General features: G+C 48.4%; 6 protein-coding genes across 6 annotated transcripts; 4 read left to right on the top strand and 2 right to left on the bottom strand.

Moving 5' to 3' along the window:
- Window positions 1-2188: 2188 nt before the first annotated feature.
- On the top strand, window positions 2189-2767 carry J4E92_004238 (uncharacterized protein; the record flags this gene model as incomplete). The annotated part of the gene is made up of 1 exon (XM_051495628.1): window positions 2189-2767. The coding sequence occupies one exon, from the start codon at window positions 2189-2191 to the stop codon at window positions 2765-2767; it is 579 nt and encodes a 192-aa protein (XP_051354647.1).
- Window positions 2768-4047: 1280 nt separating this feature from the next.
- J4E92_004237 (uncharacterized protein) lies at window positions 4048-4896 on the top strand (the record flags this gene model as incomplete). The annotated part of the gene is made up of 2 exons (XM_051495627.1): window positions 4048-4051; window positions 4103-4896. The coding sequence occupies 2 exons, from the start codon at window positions 4048-4050 to the stop codon at window positions 4894-4896; spliced, it is 798 nt and encodes a 265-aa protein (XP_051354646.1).
- Window positions 4897-9773: 4877 nt separating this feature from the next.
- Window positions 9774-10589, bottom strand: J4E92_004236 (uncharacterized protein; the record flags this gene model as incomplete). The annotated part of the gene is made up of 1 exon (XM_051495626.1): window positions 9774-10589. The coding sequence occupies one exon, from the start codon at window positions 10587-10589 to the stop codon at window positions 9774-9776; it is 816 nt and encodes a 271-aa protein (XP_051354645.1).
- A 1487-nt stretch (window positions 10590-12076) lies between these two features.
- J4E92_004235 (uncharacterized protein) lies at window positions 12077-12654 on the top strand (the record flags this gene model as incomplete). The annotated part of the gene is made up of 2 exons (XM_051495625.1): window positions 12077-12085; window positions 12310-12654. The coding sequence occupies 2 exons, from the start codon at window positions 12077-12079 to the stop codon at window positions 12652-12654; spliced, it is 354 nt and encodes a 117-aa protein (XP_051354644.1).
- Window positions 12655-14047: 1393 nt separating this feature from the next.
- Window positions 14048-15454, bottom strand: J4E92_004234 (uncharacterized protein; the record flags this gene model as incomplete). The annotated part of the gene is made up of 1 exon (XM_051495624.1): window positions 14048-15454. The coding sequence occupies one exon, from the start codon at window positions 15452-15454 to the stop codon at window positions 14048-14050; it is 1407 nt and encodes a 468-aa protein (XP_051354643.1).
- Window positions 15455-16935: 1481 nt separating this feature from the next.
- J4E92_004233 (uncharacterized protein) lies at window positions 16936-17369 on the top strand (the record flags this gene model as incomplete). The annotated part of the gene is made up of 2 exons (XM_051495623.1): window positions 16936-16942; window positions 17164-17369. 2 exons carry the CDS (start codon window positions 16936-16938, stop codon window positions 17367-17369), a joined length of 213 nt encoding a protein of 70 aa, XP_051354642.1.
- Between the last annotated feature and the right edge of the window lie 740 nt (window positions 17370-18109).

Here is an 18109-nt window from a genome sequence, read left to right as displayed (position 1 = left end):
TGTGACATGGCATGACGGTCTCCTTACTCAGGAACGACAGAGTGAACCGAATAATATGGTAGTAATAGAGAGTACAACCGCAGCGCTGACATCATCTCACTTACAGGAATGGTGGGGCCGAATCGTTGGCAGGCCCCCAAATCAGCCGGATTACCTGCTGCGCCGCTGTGTCTGATACCAGATTCAGCCTTGAGAGAACCTCTGCAATCCGTCTTCAATCTTCTCTTCCCACCTCAGCAGCTGTCTTCGAAGCGACTAGAGATAGCGAGATCAATCTACCGTAAACAATGCACCAGTGTACGAACTCCTCGCCCCAGGAGACCGTCATGAGCGGACGCCCACTCGAACGAAATGAGTCTCATGAACGAAACGAGGCTGCGGCGAGATCGCGAACTGAGTCCATCTGCTCAGGTTTCAACGTCAGCCCAGTGCTTCGATCAAGTTTCGACCCAGTCTCGGCTGCCACTTCATCTTCATTTTCAGATGCGGCGTTGAAATCGTCGGAAAGACCAGATTCTTCCGACCAGACTAGAAGTTCCATCGAATACTCGCCTGGCTCTCTACTCGGTAGATGCCCGAGGTGGAAACGGACATGGATAACGCCCGTCACGATACTAGGCTTCTACTTTATATGTAAGTATGATAAGTAGCGTTGTAGACTGCTTGTTCCTCATGCTAACAGAGTCTACTCAGCATTCATTTGTGCAGCAACACACTACTGCTTCTTCGCATACCTCGACCGTCGTATCATATTCTCAGGCTCTATGCCCTCCGCAAAGACCACGACAGTCCCACAAGCCTACGCTACTACGGTATCGCTAGTGCTAGTTACCGCGTTTCGTGCTGCACTAGTAGCAAGCATTGGGACATGCTATACTCAATGTCTTTGGGCAACATTTCGAAAGCGTGCTCTCAAGGTGCCATTCCTCTCAGTCCATCTAGCGGACTCGAAGTTTACAATATGCAGATCAGCCTAATCGAAGATCTTTTTCAAATGCAAACAAATCCGCTGCGTCTTCTCAACTACCACTTGTACTTCAGAACGCCAATGCTTGTCGCCGTAGCTATGTTTTGCTGGCTTGTACCCATTGCAACGCTATATCCTCCGGGTACTCTAGTCGTCGGACTACAGCTTTCCTCAATCGATCAAAGCTTCAATGTGTCCGTCTTCCATCACAGAACCCTCCAAGACATTGTGGACGACAATGTTATAGCCAGGATTGGTTGCGAGTATGGTTGTTCAACTCACGACTGCCAGAAGTCTTTTTCCCCGGACCTTGCAGAGAATGCGTCGCTGCGAGCAACTTGTACTACATTCGCTGACCGAATCAACCCTGACTTGGCTTATATCATACGCTCAAACCTGATTGTAGGCGAAATTTCAAGGTTGAAGCAGTCAAGTAAAGAGAACAGCTCATATGGACTGGATTTCTGGGGAACTACCTTAGATTGCGAGACTACGAACCGCTCCATTGTAAGTACAATCTTGCAATTGAATGAGCAAGACCCCACTTATCGGATAGAATATAATGAACCCGACTGCGAGTTGAAGAACATCGTGGGGGAAGGCCCCTTCCCTGGAAACACATCGATCGCTTTACGCGTGGCTCACCGCCAGGATACGCCGCAGTATTGGCCGTGCTTAGACAAAAACAAATGGCATCCCAATATCAATGGCTCGCCATCAGAACTTGGCCAGGACGTCGACTTTCCCGGCTCTGGGATGCACATCATTGTCCCTATCACCGAAACTGTATGTCGTCCAAAAATACGGAAATACTACGTCACCATCTCACACTCTGGGGGAACACAACATGTCTCTTGGGCTTTCAAAGAGGAGGAATTCATCCCAGATTACACTAGCGATTTTGGAAGCTTTAACGGAACTTTTGAGCGATGGTTACAGCTTTCCGACGCTGTGTTGGTATATCAGAACTTTGCGAAAGAATTTAACCAGTCTGGAAACAATAATCAAGTCCTCCGATTTGATTACCCCAGCAAGTCGAGTGATACGAAACCATATACAATTGGAAATGGTAGTGTGGTGGAAACGTGTGTGCTCGAAGCGGTGCCCATGCGGATGACGGAGAGTCCCAATTTATGGCATGAATTCTGGCCCTTCGGTGTCTTCGAGCAACGACTCCATGAAGTCGATCGGAATTATGACTGCCCAGCATTTGACCCTGACATGGCCAACGAGCTCCTCATCAACACCACAATCTCCGCACTGGCCCTAAATCAGCGATTCGACACCGTCAACGGAACAGAGACCCGCACCTTCAACATCTACCGCTTCGAGAACAAACTCGCCTTCTTCCTACCATACGGTCTCTCACTCGCCCTAGCGATACCAATCTTAGTACTAGGGCTCATAGCTCTCTACGTCCAAAACCACGGCGTCTCAGCTATCAGTGGAGGTTTCATGCAGCTTCTCATGACGACTACTGGACGCGGTTCACTCGAAGCGGTCGTTACGAGAGGTTCAGGTACGCTGGGCGGATATGACAATGTTTCGGAAGAGCTGCGTGGGATGGAGGTTAGATTTGGAGAGCTGGCTGAAGTCAGAGGGGAAGAAGTTAAGGAGACAGATTTCCTTCTGAGAAGGCATGATGAGCAAGTCGATGTGCAGAACGTTGACAGCTCACAGGCAGGTGTGCAGACTACGTCCGGAACAGAGTGGTTCGAGAACAGCGTTTCTGTAGCGCGAAGAGCCGGCTTCGGCACAGTCGACGAAGTGATACCATTCGAGAAGAACGCAGAACAGTAGTTGGAAGCGTTGTGCTCTAGGAAGCTACGAAGGCAGGAAAATTGACGGGTTTGCACTGATTAAGGTTGTCCGGGCACTTGCAATGCTGATGGTTCAGCTCTGACGGTGACGATGACGTACACCAGAAGTCAATTCGGTTAAAATCGAATCGCGTTACCCTCCGTAAAGCGGCATGTTGTGTAGCGCATCGCATTCGTGAGAACTCCGAAGGTGTTGTGATGATGAGCAAAAAGAGAGCAAAAAGAAGCAAAAGCAAACATACAATAGCGCCCTCAGTGCGATGCTTGTATAGGGCTGAGCGGACGCAGATTCGAGCCTCAAAATCGAACAATACATACCATGTTCGGTCCATCTCTCTTTCGTGGTTTTCTATTCGTATCAGCCAATACGAATGATGGCGTCACGGCGCTAATCTCGGTGTTATGTCGACCGTGCTCACCGGCGGTAAGATTAAGTCTCTCTTCGGTATTGTCTACGGACCGTTTCCAAGCTTACACACCGAGCCAGGGGGGGAGGTTGTACTACTTCCTCCTCCCGTTCGCTCGCTCTTCTTCGTAAAGTTTGTTTTACACATTACATTGTAAACCTCAGAATCATCGCCAAACCCAACAATGCAGACGCGCAAAACCCAACAGGTAGCTTTTGCGGCAGTCGCATTCCTTTCTGCCTTTGCATCCAGCTCACCAGCACACCCACTCTCGCATCGCGATGTAGTTTCCCTATCCGACGTTCATTCTCTAGCACTCAAAGAGCGTGGTATACCGGTCGTCGACTCAACTATTCCCCTCAAGCTGCGTTCCGGCGCTGGCAGACAACTTGCGAAACGCCAGAGCGGTGGGCCATTACGGACGATCTATGACGGAGCGCAATATGCCATTGACGTGACCATCGGTACGGAGACGCTTCAGGTTTTGATCGACACTGGAAGCAGCAGTTTTTGGGTACCAAAGGCCGATTTCGTATGTGTAGACGTAAACGGAACGCAACAGTAAGTCCAACGCATTACCCAACTCTCGTCTGGTACCTTGGATCTGATATTGAACTTTCCTCATCGTAGATCTCAGCCCACTTGCGGATTTCCAAAATTCGGCCCCAAAAGCTTTTCTGGCGGCCAAATCGCGGACCAGAACTTCAACGTGACATATGGCGGAGGGGAGTTTGCGACTGGCATTGTGGGTCTTGAAGACGTTGGCTTTGGAGGTGTGACGGTCAAGGATCAGAAGATGTCGTTTGTTAGCAGGACCTACTGGCTGAGCGCAGGCAATCTAACTAGTGGGCTGATGGGTACGTGAGGCATGTTGTCTGCTTCGAGTGTTTGCTAACGAGAGTGACTAGGCTGGGGACTCGGTGCCACCACCGCCATCTTTGAGGGCGCAGACCCGTCTCAAGACGGCGGGAAAAAGCCCATCTTTGTCAAACCATGGCTGGAGACCGCCTATGACCAAGGCTTGGTGGCAAAGCCCATCTTCTCGGTCGTACTCGGCAAGAGGGGCAAAGACGACGCGGACTTGTCAGCTACAGGTTTCCTTACGATAGGAGGAGCGCCATCGTCATCGTCGTTGCCGCTCACGGGTGCCTACGCTACCACGCCAATCCTCAAAGAGACGTTTGATCATTACCAGCTGGAGAACGAGTATGTCCACTATGTCATCCGACCTGATGGGTTTGTGGTCGACGGAAAGTTCATTGCCTGGGCACCAGGTACCTCCGCAGGCACCCATTACGGCGACAGTCAAGAACGGTTCACGATCCTGGACACCGGTACCGCTTACACCATGATTCCGAAGGCCCTTGTAGAGACAATCGCCGCAGCTTTCGACCCTCCAGCTTCCTTCAGTCAAGATGACGGGCTTTGGGTGGCTTCGTGCAGTGCGAAGATACCTCCTGTCGCCATCCGCGTCAACGGAACGGATCTTCCCTTCGCCTCATCAGACGTTCTCGTCGACGGTACTCTAGGCGTAATCGACGAGGAGAAGCAGACATGCATAATGGGTTTCATGGAACCATCTACTCCGCCCTGGGGTGGCGACCTGCCGTATATCCTCGGAGCCAACTTCCACAGGAATGTCTTAGCAGTACACGATATCGGTAACAAGGTGATGACGTTTGGTGCGCTGAAGTGGGAATGATCTCGAATGCATTGCGGCGCTTATAGCATACACAAGTTTTTATATTAATTGAATATACCTTCACATCTGTTATGTACGTTAATATCCTATAGCTCTCTAAAGAACCCTTACGTTCTTTTGCGTAGTGTTCTTCCCTTTTGCGCGTTAGCTTTATGGTCAGCAGTTCTAACATCACTGTCAATCGACGGAATGGAGGTTGACTTATTCTCTTTATGTCGGTCCGAGGTCGCGACATACACTTAGGTCAGAAGAGTACGTCGACAAATGGATGATGAACTGTGCTAGCTCGGTCCTCGTAATGTAGCAACGTATCTCACAGACAAGCACATCACACAGCTAGACGTATCACTTAATTTATTTAGTCTTAGACTTGTTGATAGGCATAGCTAGGGTAAGATCGCCTACACAAAGACTACCGCAGCAAGACACAGAGCTCCAGGGAGACCCTGAATGAAGAAAATCTTGGTATTTGCCGTCAACCCTCCATAAACACCGGCCACAAATACACAACCCGCGAAGAACAGAGCGACTTGAGGCGCAAACACAGCGCTGGGGTGGACCAGAGACCACAAGAGGCCAGCTGCCAGGAATCCATTGTACAGGCCTTGGTTGGCGGCCATGGTCTTGGTTTTGGCCGCAAAGTCAGGCTTGAGTGCAAACGCTTTCAACCCTGCTGGTGAGGTCCAGAGGAACATCTCCAAGGCCATGATGTAGACATGGAGGGCGGCTAGTAGAAAGACCGTAATAGAGGCGAGGAGCGGCATTGTAGGCGCAGAACGAGGGTTGGATGCGGTATCGATTCTAAGAGATGATGACTTGTGGATATGGTCGAGTCCGGCGACGAGGGGGAATCAAGGTGAATAAATAACTAGAGACCACTTCGGCTTTACTCGAAAAACGCTAGTCTGAACGCGTTGCAGGATCGCTGGCGATACGGGCAATTTCTTTCCTATAATGCCGAAGGTTCTCACATTCCCGCGAGAATACGAGATTAAGCGATGAAAGTGTAGACCCCAGGGTGTTCAGTTTTTCCTGAAGTTGACATGCCCCGGGGAAAGCTATTGCGCAGATAGTTCTTAAAGCTGGGTGTTAGTTTTGTGGAGGCGGAGAGGCAAGGTTCCCAAAGGTTGAGCTGGTGACGTTCAGGCGGGCAGTCGTGGGCGCCGGCTGTTGCCTAGCCTCCCTGCTAACCCTAGCTGACTGCGTTCATCACCGCCCCGCGTCATAAAGCGACAACCACGTCGAATGTCATCTTCTGTTCTTCTTCGCACAACATCAGTTTCACCACTAACCTTTCCTTTACATTCCATTGTTCATATTCTCAGATGCTACCCAAAGTACTGACAGCAAAATTACGTCCAGATCATGCGTCTACTAGAGATGAATGAAGATGGAGACCTCAGGCTTAAGGACCACCCAGAAGAGACTGAGCCGTATGCAATACTTTCGCATAGATGGGGTGAAGACCGTGAAGAGGTCACCTTCAAAGATGTGATGGAGCACACGTACAGGCACAAGAGAGGATACGCGAAAATCCGCGGCTGTGGAAAACAAGCAAAGTGTGACAGCCACCAGCTGTTTTGGATTGATACCTGTTGCATCGACAAAAGTAGCAGTGCAGAGCTTTCCGAGTCGATAAACTCCATGTGGCGTTGGTACTGCAACTCTCAAGTCTGTTACGTCTACCTAGACGATGTCCGTGCAGATATCGATGAGGCTGAAAAGCACACCGCGTTCACCAAATCAAAATGGTTTACGAGGGGATGGATACTTCAAGAGCTATTAGCACCCCCTAAGCTTGAGTTCTACGACGCTGAGTGGAACAAGATCGGGACGAAAGAGGAGCTAGCAGAAAAGATCAGCGAGATCACGAACATCAACAAAGACTTCCTTGGCTCAGATATCTCCTTACTCAAGCAAGCGAGCATTGCTGAAAGAATGTCGTGGGCCTCAAAAAGGAGGACAAAACGAAAAGAAGACAGGGCTTATAGCTTGCTCGGGGTCTTCGACATCAACATGCCTCTACTTTACGGCGAAGGTGCGAAAGCCTTCCAGAGGCTACAAGAAGAGATCGTGAAGCACTCGGATGATCAGTCAATATTGGCTTGGACTTCACCGTCTGCTGAAATTGATAGTGGCAGCTTTTTCGCCCATTCGCCAGCTGCATTTGCCGCTTGTGACAATGTCATACGAAGCATTCAACCAGGTCCGATGAAGCCGTATTTCATAACAAATAAAGGCCTCAAGATCAGTCTACCACTCATCAGAGGAGGCAGTGAGGGCGAACTCCTCGCGGTCCTCAATTGCAGACGCCGGTATGACACATTTGGTAGTTTGGCACTTCCGGTAAAGCAGACGGGCAACAACCACCTATATCAGAGGCGAGGTGGCGAACTACAGTTCATTCCTTTTACTGATTTGCTTCTTGCAAAAGTGCAGCCAATGTACATCAGCATGAAGCCGCTTCTTGACTACTCGCCAAACTACCTGAAGGACAATACCTGTATTTTGAGCGCGCTACCGAAAGGCCTCGAAGTATCACAAATATTCCCCTCGGGTTCATGGCCTCGTGGATCGCGTACCTTTGAAGGAAATCGACATCCAGGCTCCCCGCAAGACCCGGTCAACCGAACCCTTGTGCTGCTCAGCTCGGGAATAACTCGTCGCTACCTGTTCATGACATTCTTCCATAAGAACAAGATCTTTCGTGACTGCATTTGGGATGCCCGGATTCTGCCTGTTTCCCTTGACGACAGCTCCGATATCGAACAGATCTTCAATGCATGGATCTATAAAGATCTGTCAACTCTGCAACGAGTTCACCATCTATCTTGTGGTAGAGTAGCTCTTCGAACGGTACCACAGCTCATCCAAGGCCGAAAAGTCACAATGATCGAAATTTTCTGTCATGATCCAGATACCTGGATCGTTCTCTATGAGATCACTGAGCAAGCTATCGCGGTCCTTCAATCAACTGGATACCGCATCACTCGCGTCCCTTACTGGACGTTTCATCTGCTATTCGGGGGCTCAAATCTCCTCGATGCTATGTATGAACCAACGCCGATGCTTTTAGCGTACCTCACATCCTCATCACCAAGGGAAAACCATGTCCAAAGACAGTCCATAACGTTAAGGTGGTATCATTTCCTTGCTCTTCTGTACTACGTCTTGTTGAGGTGGAGCAAATTACGCAAGGTTCAGCAGCTCTCACCAGAAGAAGGAGTAGTGTTAGGCTGGCAGAATGCTCGAAACTTTGATGCAATAATCGGCTACTGTGCTATTTTACTGTTGTTTGTATTTCTACCTTTGAGTCTTCTTGACCGCTATTTCGCTTATACTTTTGACTCTATGGGGTATGTAATTAGAGTTCTATCGACGCCTGCCCTTTTACGGGCTATACATTAGTTGTATATTCTTAGATAATATAAGAGCTAGTGTCTTATAAGGTTTTCTTAGAGCAGAGTATTTAGTTATTTGTACGCGTATTACTATTACTAACGTAGCTTTAGCTCTATATAATTAAATATATTGTAAAAGTAGGATAGGTTAACACAGGATTATACAAACGCGAACCTCTACTAAGTAATCTAGGTAGAGCTGTCGCTTATAAGAGGTTTCTCTAGGTTTCTACGCTAGTAGAGCCTGCGCTCGCGTAGGCTAGCGTAGTCTAGAGAGGTCTAGAGAGATCTAGAGCAGTCTACAACTAAGCGGTTGTAACATATATTAAATTTATTTTAAAATATAATTTATTACTTAATTTTAGTTTTTATACTAAGTAATATTACCTTTTATATACTAGTTTCTACTATTTTAAAATAGCTTAAGTAGCTTAAACTTTATACTATATTAAAACTTATAAACTATAAAGTATAAAAATAATATTAGTTTTTATATATTATTTAATATTACTATAAAAGCTAATTTAACTTATAAAAGTAGCTTTTACTAAAGTAAGTATATAAGTATATTATTAAAAGTAAAAAAGTAAGCCTTATATAGCTAATTTCTTAGCTAAAAAAAAAGCTTTAGCTACTAAAGTTATCTTTATATAAGTAAGTAGTATATTTAATAAATAAGTATTATATATACTTATTTAAGTACTTAAAAAAAGTAAGTATAACTTTATATTTTATATTTTTTAAGCTAAAAGTAATAAGTAAAGTTACTAATAAATACTAAGTATTTTTATAATAAGTTTACTAGTAAAATATAAAGTTAGTAAGTAAGCTAAGTAAAAGTAAATATTAAAGTAGATAATTATAAAAATAATTACTATTATAAAAAAAAAAAGTATAAGTAGTATAATTATATATATATTATAAAAGTAATAAAGATACTATAGTATACTTTATATACTTCTTTTTTTAACTTATTACTATATATATAAAATTTAAAGCTTATAGTTTAGTATTACTATTTTATAGTACTATAATAACCTAGAGGTAACTTAAAAATAACTTATAGTAAGCTAACTATACCTTTTATATTCTATATAACTTATATGTAAGAAGATACTCTACTAAAGAGAGAAGTATTGCATCTCTAAGAACTATTGCTAACGTGTTACAGTAACAGGTTTTACTCTGTATATTTGCAAGCCTACATTGTTATTGGAGATGCTGGAAACAACGTTCCCACAATTGTGATCCCTGAACAGTCAACTGCAAGAACAAAGGATCTTCAAACCCTAATTGCATCAATAGTTTCAACAGTTGGAAACACGTATTCGCCATTAGTGAAGGCCTCTGCTGGTGAATAGAACCGTATTGAGTACAGAAGCTTACCACCACCCGCTGGGGCAGGAAGCCAGCTGTACCAAAAGTCTCCAGTCAGCCCATGTCTTGTCGCATGGATCGATTTGCATGGCGGGAAACTCACTTGCTAGTCCAGTTATCCGGTGCGGGAATGTCAGCAGGTTGCAGTAGGACCTGGAATTTCCCATCCGCCGTCTCGTTCGCGGGATTCGCGCCATCATCATCATACACCAGGCCTCCATCCTCGTACTTCAGCTGCGTGCTTCGGTCGCCGATGACGTATTTACCCAGCTCATTGGGCACTAGATACTGGTCCGCTCCATACACGGTCAAACTCCAGAACCCGGTCGACTTGATCGGGGGCTTGCCAAAGAAGGTGAAGAGAAAGGCCGACGTCGGGCTCAAAGTCAAATTGTCGGATTTGTTTGTGATGAAGAGGTTTTCGGACTGTACCAGACCCAGATAACCGCGGAGTGCGCGGTATGCACGACAGCCGTATTCAACGCCGAAGATGCCTTGGCATTTTACTTTGGGGATTACCCAGTTGTTGCCGACATTGATTAGGTTTTGGGAGTAAGCTGCTGAGATACTGGCGTTCGCTGCAATAATCGCGGCAGTCAGGTTGACCGTGCGAGGTGGAGAGTAGATCCCATCTGCGATGCCAGCAAGCCCAAGTTTGGACGCTACTTGGTACCGGTCTGAGATTACGTCAGGTTGGTTGAACTGCCCAATCTTGGCCAGCAGTTCTAGGTAGCCCGTGACTCTGTCGGTGGCGTTCGAAGTGTCAATGAGATCGCGCGACAGTCTAGGTGCTTGTGCTGTGAAAGGCTGAGATATATTGCGAAGAGTTGTTTTGAGGAACGTCTGATCTTGATAGCTGCGTATAGTCGCAATATCTTCCGTGGTGTTTTGACGGACGAGTATACGACCAAGCATTATACCATAGGTTGTAGCATAAGATATCACGCCTTCGTAGCGCGATGATTCGGTCGGAGTAGTGTATTCAATCCCTGGTTGAACGAGAGCATCGTCTGCACGTCTGATCAAATAGTCCCCCGGTGGTGAGTTCTCGTTGATTGATAGCCCAGCAAAATTGTTGCCATAACTGGGATCAGTCAGTCTCTGTCATACACTGTCATTCTTCAATGAAGCTTACATGTCATAGAAGGGCCATATCCAGTTTCTTCCATCGCTGATATTGGGAATGGTTAAGACGAGGTCTTCATGCGATAAGTCGATAGCCACCCAGATATACAGCGTGTCTGCATTCGGGCCGACTATCGTGCGATTTAGAGGGCCGGAAAGTGTATGATACGGCCATAGAGTATTTGGTCTATCGACAGCATCCAAGATGTTCGTCACAGCTTGTTGCCATTGAGATATTGGATATGCATACTGGACTAGCGTTAAGCGCGATGCAGCATGTTGTTTGTAGTTCGTCAGGTACCTGGATTGCAAATGATGTGGCGTCTTGGGCAGCACCCGCATGGTAAATTGCTTCGTTCGCCGCTCTGGCAAGTGGAGCAAGGTATGCCAAGCATGTAGCGGTAGCGAAAAGAAGACTGGTCAACTTCATCTTTTCTAGCATTACCTCAATCATCTTTCTCAAGACGACATTACCCCGACGTACTATATATCAGGTCTGACTGTTATCGCGTAGCAGAGCCTGCGACTTGGCATCATTGCGCAATAATTGACAAGATTGACGATGAGGCTGATAGGCGGGGCGGTGGTAGCTACGGTTAAAGGGCGGAGCTGTAGTAAAAGACCGAGACGGCAGCACGTGAAAACATCAACACCTTACCGTCACCCTTGAAGCTCTTACTACCATTGCGACCCAAGAATGTTAATTCAATTTCACCGCCAAACAAGTATTCCAGCACATAACGTGTTCGCATAGCTGAATAGGTTTAGCTAAGGGTGTGCGAGGCTAACGCAGACGGTTCAGGCGGGGCAGCTGTGAGCGCCGGTTGTCGCTTAGCCTCGCCCCCCGCATGGCCCTGCCTGACAGCGACCATAAAGCAACAACCACGTCAGCTATCGCCGGTTTCTCCTAGCGCGCTATCAGTTCCATTTCAGGTCCTCTACGCATGGCCCGATATAGCTAAAATTGAGTAGAACAGAATAGACAGATACGTAGGTTAAATTAAGCCTGGTTAGGTGTAGAGAAGTTGTCGGAAGGACCTGCGCAGCACTCGGCCGTAACAACACCTGTGCCGAACACGGCCGGGATAACAGTTTTCCGCCATGGAAGCATTGCTAATATCATACTGATCAGTCAACAGTAGTAACAGTTCCTGCGCACCAGCTTGCGCCTCGTATAAGATGGCTACTTTTGCAGAACTCTCAGATACCAGCACTCGGCTCCGCCACAACAACGCTTTTCAGAACCAGACACATCTCCTACCATCTCGACCATAGCTATGATCGCTGTTCTCAAAGCTCTTCTCCTGACGAATAGTCTGATACTTGCGTCAGGGGCAGTACCATCACAACAAAGCCGCGCACAGGTACGGGTTCAAAGCAATACGTTTTTGGAAGGACAATACTCACACTCGATCAGAATCTGACATGTCAATTCAACGTGGGTCTTGATACCGTAAGTTTACCAGCACCAAGCTTCCTCAAATGATACTGAGACGCTGACTTGCATTAGTCGGATGTTGCAAACACCAGCTATGTACGCATGATGAAGAACGTCAAGCTTCCTGTTTCAGGAACGACATACCGCTACGCCATCAATCCCCCATTCGACAAGGAAAAGCCGTACCTCTTGTTCCTTCACGGCTTCCCAGATACTTCGTACGGTTGGGTCAACCAGATCGAATACTTTACCAGGCGCGGCTACGGCATCATAGCCCCAGATCTTCTAGGCACTGGTGGTACAGACAAGCCCGTCGAACTGGAGGCTTATAGTCTGAAGACGATGGCATCTGAAGTTGCTGAACTACTCGACTGCGAAGGTCTTGACAAGGTAATCGCAGTCTCGCATGACCTGTAAGTCCAATAATGCCATATGTTATCTTGTTTCAAGACCGCTAGACTAACGTGCCATAGCGGAGCTTATGTACTCTCCCGCTTTCACACGTACCAGTCTCAGTACCTCTCAGCTCTTGCATTTCTGGATATCGGCTATAACGCCCCCGGCATAGACGTCAACCAAACCTTCGTGGAGGCTTATAACAATATTTCACAAGCAACATTCGGCTACCCCATTCTCGGGTACTGGTACTTCTTCGATGAAGATGACGCACACGTCCTTTTGGATGCACACGTACGTTCAGCATTGTTACTCATCATGCATTCGAGCTTACAACAGTACAGTTGGATTCCCTATATTCTCTCGCTTACTCGTTCAATGCACCGAAAGTAATGGCGGAGAATTTCAACCCGATTGGTGCACTTCAAGAATGGCTCGCAGCTGATAGAAGAGCGGAATACGGCAACGACTTCATCACCAATTCGACTCGGGAGCAATGGAAGACCATCGTTCGCGCACAGGGAGGCGTTGAGGCAAATCTGAAGTGGTACAAATCTTACTTGCGGGGCATCAACTCGGCTGATGAGGACGGTAAGACGGATCTCACATGCCCGCTTTGTTCCACATGATCTAATGCAGCGCAGAGATTCGATCGATGTCGGGAATCATTGAGCAGCCTAGTCTGTTCATCGCGGCCGAAAGGGATTCAGTCGGTATCCCGTCGGAGCAGTTACGTTCTACGCTGCCATACGCTCCGACAATGCAGATTAGAACTGTGGATGCTGGCCATTTTCTCCATATTGAACGAGCTGATGAGGTCAATGAGGCACTCTACGACTTCGTTCAGGGCCTTCAATAGGCGGATATTGAGGTAGCAACTGGATCAGCGGAAGGCTGAGGTGATTTACTCCCCTTCTTCCTCTTCTTTGAGATGTTGTAGTCATAACGTTTGTTGTGATGGAAAGAGATCGTTTGGTGATAACCCTTTTTCCCAATGCGAGCACATGTACTTGCGGTTCTCATCATTCGAGCAACTCTTTGCGTTCGGTTTGCTAAGAGTTGTAAAAGATTTGAGCATTTCAGTCGCTCAGCGTCATCGTGGTGTTCTTGAAGTCAATAGCTCAAGTATGGCATCGCACTTGAATTGCGTCAAAGTGGGCTGTTCCCATAAGTGTCTTCTTGAACAGATAATGTAACCTAGGAAAGAGGGTGCGCAATGCTTATAGTTCGTTTATGACTATCTGGACCGACAATGACTGGTTGACGTGAGATTACGCGGTGATCAAAGACTAGAGATGGGTAAAATGAAAACGTTTGGTAAGGTAGTTTCATTTCGAATACGGATGCGTAATTAATTCAACGAACAGATCGATCAAAAAGAAGACACGCTCCAAAGAGGACTTCTGAACAACAACTAGGCTACGCTTGCAGCATCGTTCTTTGCCATCTGTTCCAAGTGATCACAAAGCCCCCTCACCCGTTGCTCAATACTAGCATTGAACGCTGCGGCCTTCTCAGGATCCCTAGGCGGCGGACCCATGACGGGAAAGTCAAGACGAGACTTTTCACACCATTCACTCACCTTAGGCTCCGCCATCCACTTGAGTCTGTTCTTCATAGAAGCCAGAAGGGTCGTAGGATATTCCGCCGGTATGCGAGTGTACGGAAAAGGGTCGCAAAGAGAGTTCTTGAGGTTTTCGTCGTCATAGCTGGCTTCGACGTGTGCAATGAGAGCGGCGCTGAACGTGGGCTGAAAGAACTTGATGTTCTGGATCGTGATGTTTCTGCCATTGAAGACAGGAGTAGGCGGCACGTTTCCTAAACCAGGCGCAGTACAGTCGATGAAGAGAGTGTCAGGCACAGGAGTGTATGTGCCCTTCTCTAAAGTGACCTTGTCTGGGTCAATGCGCTTGACTCGTCCCTGCCGTATGATGTTCTTGACTTTCTTGACCTCATCAAACTCCGCCTTTGTCACAATCGCGTGCCTGAACATGGTCGGCTCGATACTCTTGTCTAGACGGTGAGCATGCCCGAGCTCCTCCATGCGATGGAACATCTCTTGAGAAGTTTTGGACCCCATGATGGCAGCGGACTTTTCTTCCTGCAGTTGTTCAGGGTTGGGCGTCGTCTCTGGAGGTTGAAGGGTAGCGCGTTCCATAAACCAGGAGTCGCGCGGCATGATCCAAGAAATGTTGTCCGGGGCAATGCCTTGAGCTAAGAGCCACGAGCATGCGTCGACTGCAGTCTTCCCGGCTCCGACAATTGTATAGGCGCCGTAAGGTCGCTTCAGTGTTGTTGCTAAAGCGTTGGGTGTGACAAGATTGGCTTTGTCTGAAACCTCATACACAGGTGGACCCATAGAGGGAACCGTGACCTTCACGTATGTGGAGTCTACAATGCGAGTGTTTGGTCCAACCCGGATGGTTCTCCCTGTGGTAATCGATTGAAACTCTCCGTCGCCAGTGTAGTTGTGCAGTGGGTAATAGGTTACGCGACCGGACGGAAGGAGAGTACTGTTCAGGACCTTGGTGTAGTAGGCAACAATCTCGTCGCCCGTTGCCACCTCGGCAAGGCCCTTGTTGAATCCAACTTGATCAATCTTTTCGTCTCCGAGCTGTCGAGAGTTGACACCGTAGACGTGGGACGGTTGATGAAGGGTGACAAAGGGATAGGCAACTGTCCAATGACCTCCCGGACGAGAATAGCGATCGACAATGGCTACCGTAGCCTCATTTTTATCGGAAATCAGGGTATCGACGAAGGCCATGCCCATAGCACCCGCGCCGATGACAAGGTAGTCGACGGAGATAGTCTCGGTCATGTTAATTCCTGGCATCGTTCCTGAGGTATGTAGGTTGGAAGAGTCGTTTAGGGGGTTGTTGGTATGTTTGAGACGAAGAGGTGGTAGTTTTGGTGTAGCAAGAAGAGAGAGGAGAAAGCAGCACCATATACCTTGGTAGATACCTTGTCCGGCCGAGACGCCTACACTAGATTATTTATCAGAGTCCAACAGACCGTTACTTCGGCACCATTCGCTGTCAATGTTGACAGTACTCTATGATGCCTTGACTTGTCCGTGTATGTTTCTTGTACATTGCTGCCGAGCCTGATGTTGTGACAAAGTTGCCCCGGTCGGTCAGTAGGTCTAGTTTACGGACGTAAACAACGGAGCCCCACTATAACATCCTGGCTTGAAAGTGCCAACCTGCCAAGCAGTACTTGAGGCAAGTTTACGGACGTATAGGTATCCTACCATAGAGCCGTTGCGTACGAGCTTTGGCATCTCGCGATTCTCCGAACACGGCTAGAGATAGAGGTTTGAAGTGGCTTAGGTGCGGGCTCGTGTCGCTACGGGTTCGGCTTTAGGCGCTTGAATTGCCAGTTCTTCTTATCTACAAAGCATAATTGTGTACAAATAGGAGTTAGCTGGTCTAGTCTGCGTCATCGCTATAGCATGGGCAAAAAAAAAAGGGCAAAAAGAAGGATGTGCAAAAACATACAACAGCCCGGATTCGCTTCTGGTCACCCACGAAGCTACTAACGGGCCGGTATCTTGCTTAAGTACCGCTGAGCGAACGGGAAGCGCTGTGTGTCAAGATCCTATGGTCGTATGTGAAGGATTGGGTGATTTGGTGGTATATGAAGCTATTGCACTGGCCTCCAGAGCAGAACGGCGGCGAGGACGGCATGAGAGGCGTCATAAGAGGGCTGCGGTCGCAGGAGGGAAGACCAGCACTGAGATGTGCTCAGACGGTGGGCCTGTAGACGTGATGCAGTCTGTCTGAGCCTGCATCGTCGTCGGTCTTTGGAGACTAGCTGCGGCAAGGCGCAGGGCGCTACCGAGGTGTAGCCGTGAGGGTGACGCACGCCGAGGATTGGATTAACTTGCTGCCGCCGTTGACTGAATAGACGTAGTGGTAGTGGTAGTGGTGGAGCGGAGGAGCAATAGCCAAGATCTGTGCCTCCTTCCTCTGCTTCAGGAGCCTCGTGGCATAGCGTGCGTAGGCACGTGCGCAGGCGCGTCCACGTTCCAAGGCGCGTAAACAGCCGATGACGTAGCGTGGCTTGGAGCCAGCCAGCCATCAACACCTGGGCAGATGGCGCATACATATCCACGGCTGGGACTGGCCGTAGACACTCCATTATCTTTAATAGCTACATAATGTTTACCACCAAGGCAACCTCACTACGAGCTCTGTCTCGCGTACCATGCCGGGCCAGGTGCCCTGCAGCGAGGAGACCATATGCGACAGACCATGAGCAGCGCACCAAGGAAACGCTGAAGACATCATCGCGATTGACATGGTAAGTGTTCGATATTACTACTGAATCCTGGCTGCATACACCATACTGACTCCCTCAGGCTCACCACAACCGCGGCCGCCGGCGCTGCAGCCCTCTACTACACCACCACCCCATCCACGTCCTCCGCCTCCTCCTCCGCCTCATCCTCCACGTCCTCTTCCTCCGCGCAATCAGCCTCGAAGACCTCCCCATCTCCCCCGGCGTCACATGATACCACCCAACCAGGCCATCGCCACGAATCCGAGTACGCTTCCGACGTCCCCAAGCCCGTGGAAGACCGCCACGGCGACAGCGTCACCAAACACAGCATCGCCGCGCACAAGAACCAGAACAAAGTTCGCGAGGGCAAGTTCTCGGGCAAGGAGTTTGACAATCATGAGCAGGTGCACTCGCCAGGGAAGCCTGGAGGTGATTTCGAGGTCAAGCGGTAGGATGGAGGAAGGAGATCAGGGAGGTGAGGACGGTTTGAACTGAGTTATCTTGTACTCATGTCTTGTATCGCTATTTATGCTGTATATCCTACTGCGGTCCAAGCCCTGCATCCCTCAGCTCCTTGAAGAACTTGTTGGAGAAAGCCGAGTCGACAAACTCCAAAAACTTGGTGACCTGCTTTCCATCGTCCGTGAAATGCAAGATGAGCGCGTATTCATTCGCATACGGCCCAATGTCACTGTCTGCTGTACTCGTCGCATGCATGATACATGTATGCGCATCTGCATCATGCACCTCTGTGTGAACGGTGACCTGAGGCGACGTTAGTCTCTTGCACTCCCAAGCTGATATTTGTGTGCTACCTTGAAGTTCCTGAAATGTGGAATCATCTGACTGAAGCGCTCGCGATACTGGATGTTGTTCATGACTGGTCGGCCCAGGGACGCGGGAAGGACTTGTTGTGTACAGTCTTCCGTTCGGTAGGCCATTATCTTGTCCATGTTCCAGGCGTTGTAGCCGTCGATGACGGTTTGGGCCGTTGCTTTTTGGGCGGAGAGGGTGGACATTGTGGATGTTTTAGATGGTCAGAGATGGAAAATGTTAATTGGTACTGTTGCAACGGTGAGCTGCATGATGGTACTTGATATATACATGTCCAACTCATCACAATAAGCTAGCATGAAGCGGGCAGGTGGCGGGGTTGATGCACACATGCTCATCTACCGGTGGTGGATAACGC

This window comes from Alternaria infectoria (assembly GCF_024043175.1).
Source record: "Alternaria infectoria strain BMP 0036 chromosome Unknown scaffold_5, whole genome shotgun sequence".
Classification (NCBI taxonomy): Eukaryota; Fungi; Ascomycota; class Dothideomycetes; order Pleosporales; family Pleosporaceae; genus Alternaria; species Alternaria infectoria.
The sequence above is the reverse complement of the archived record's forward strand: the minus strand, read 5'-3'. Positions and strand labels throughout refer to the sequence as shown.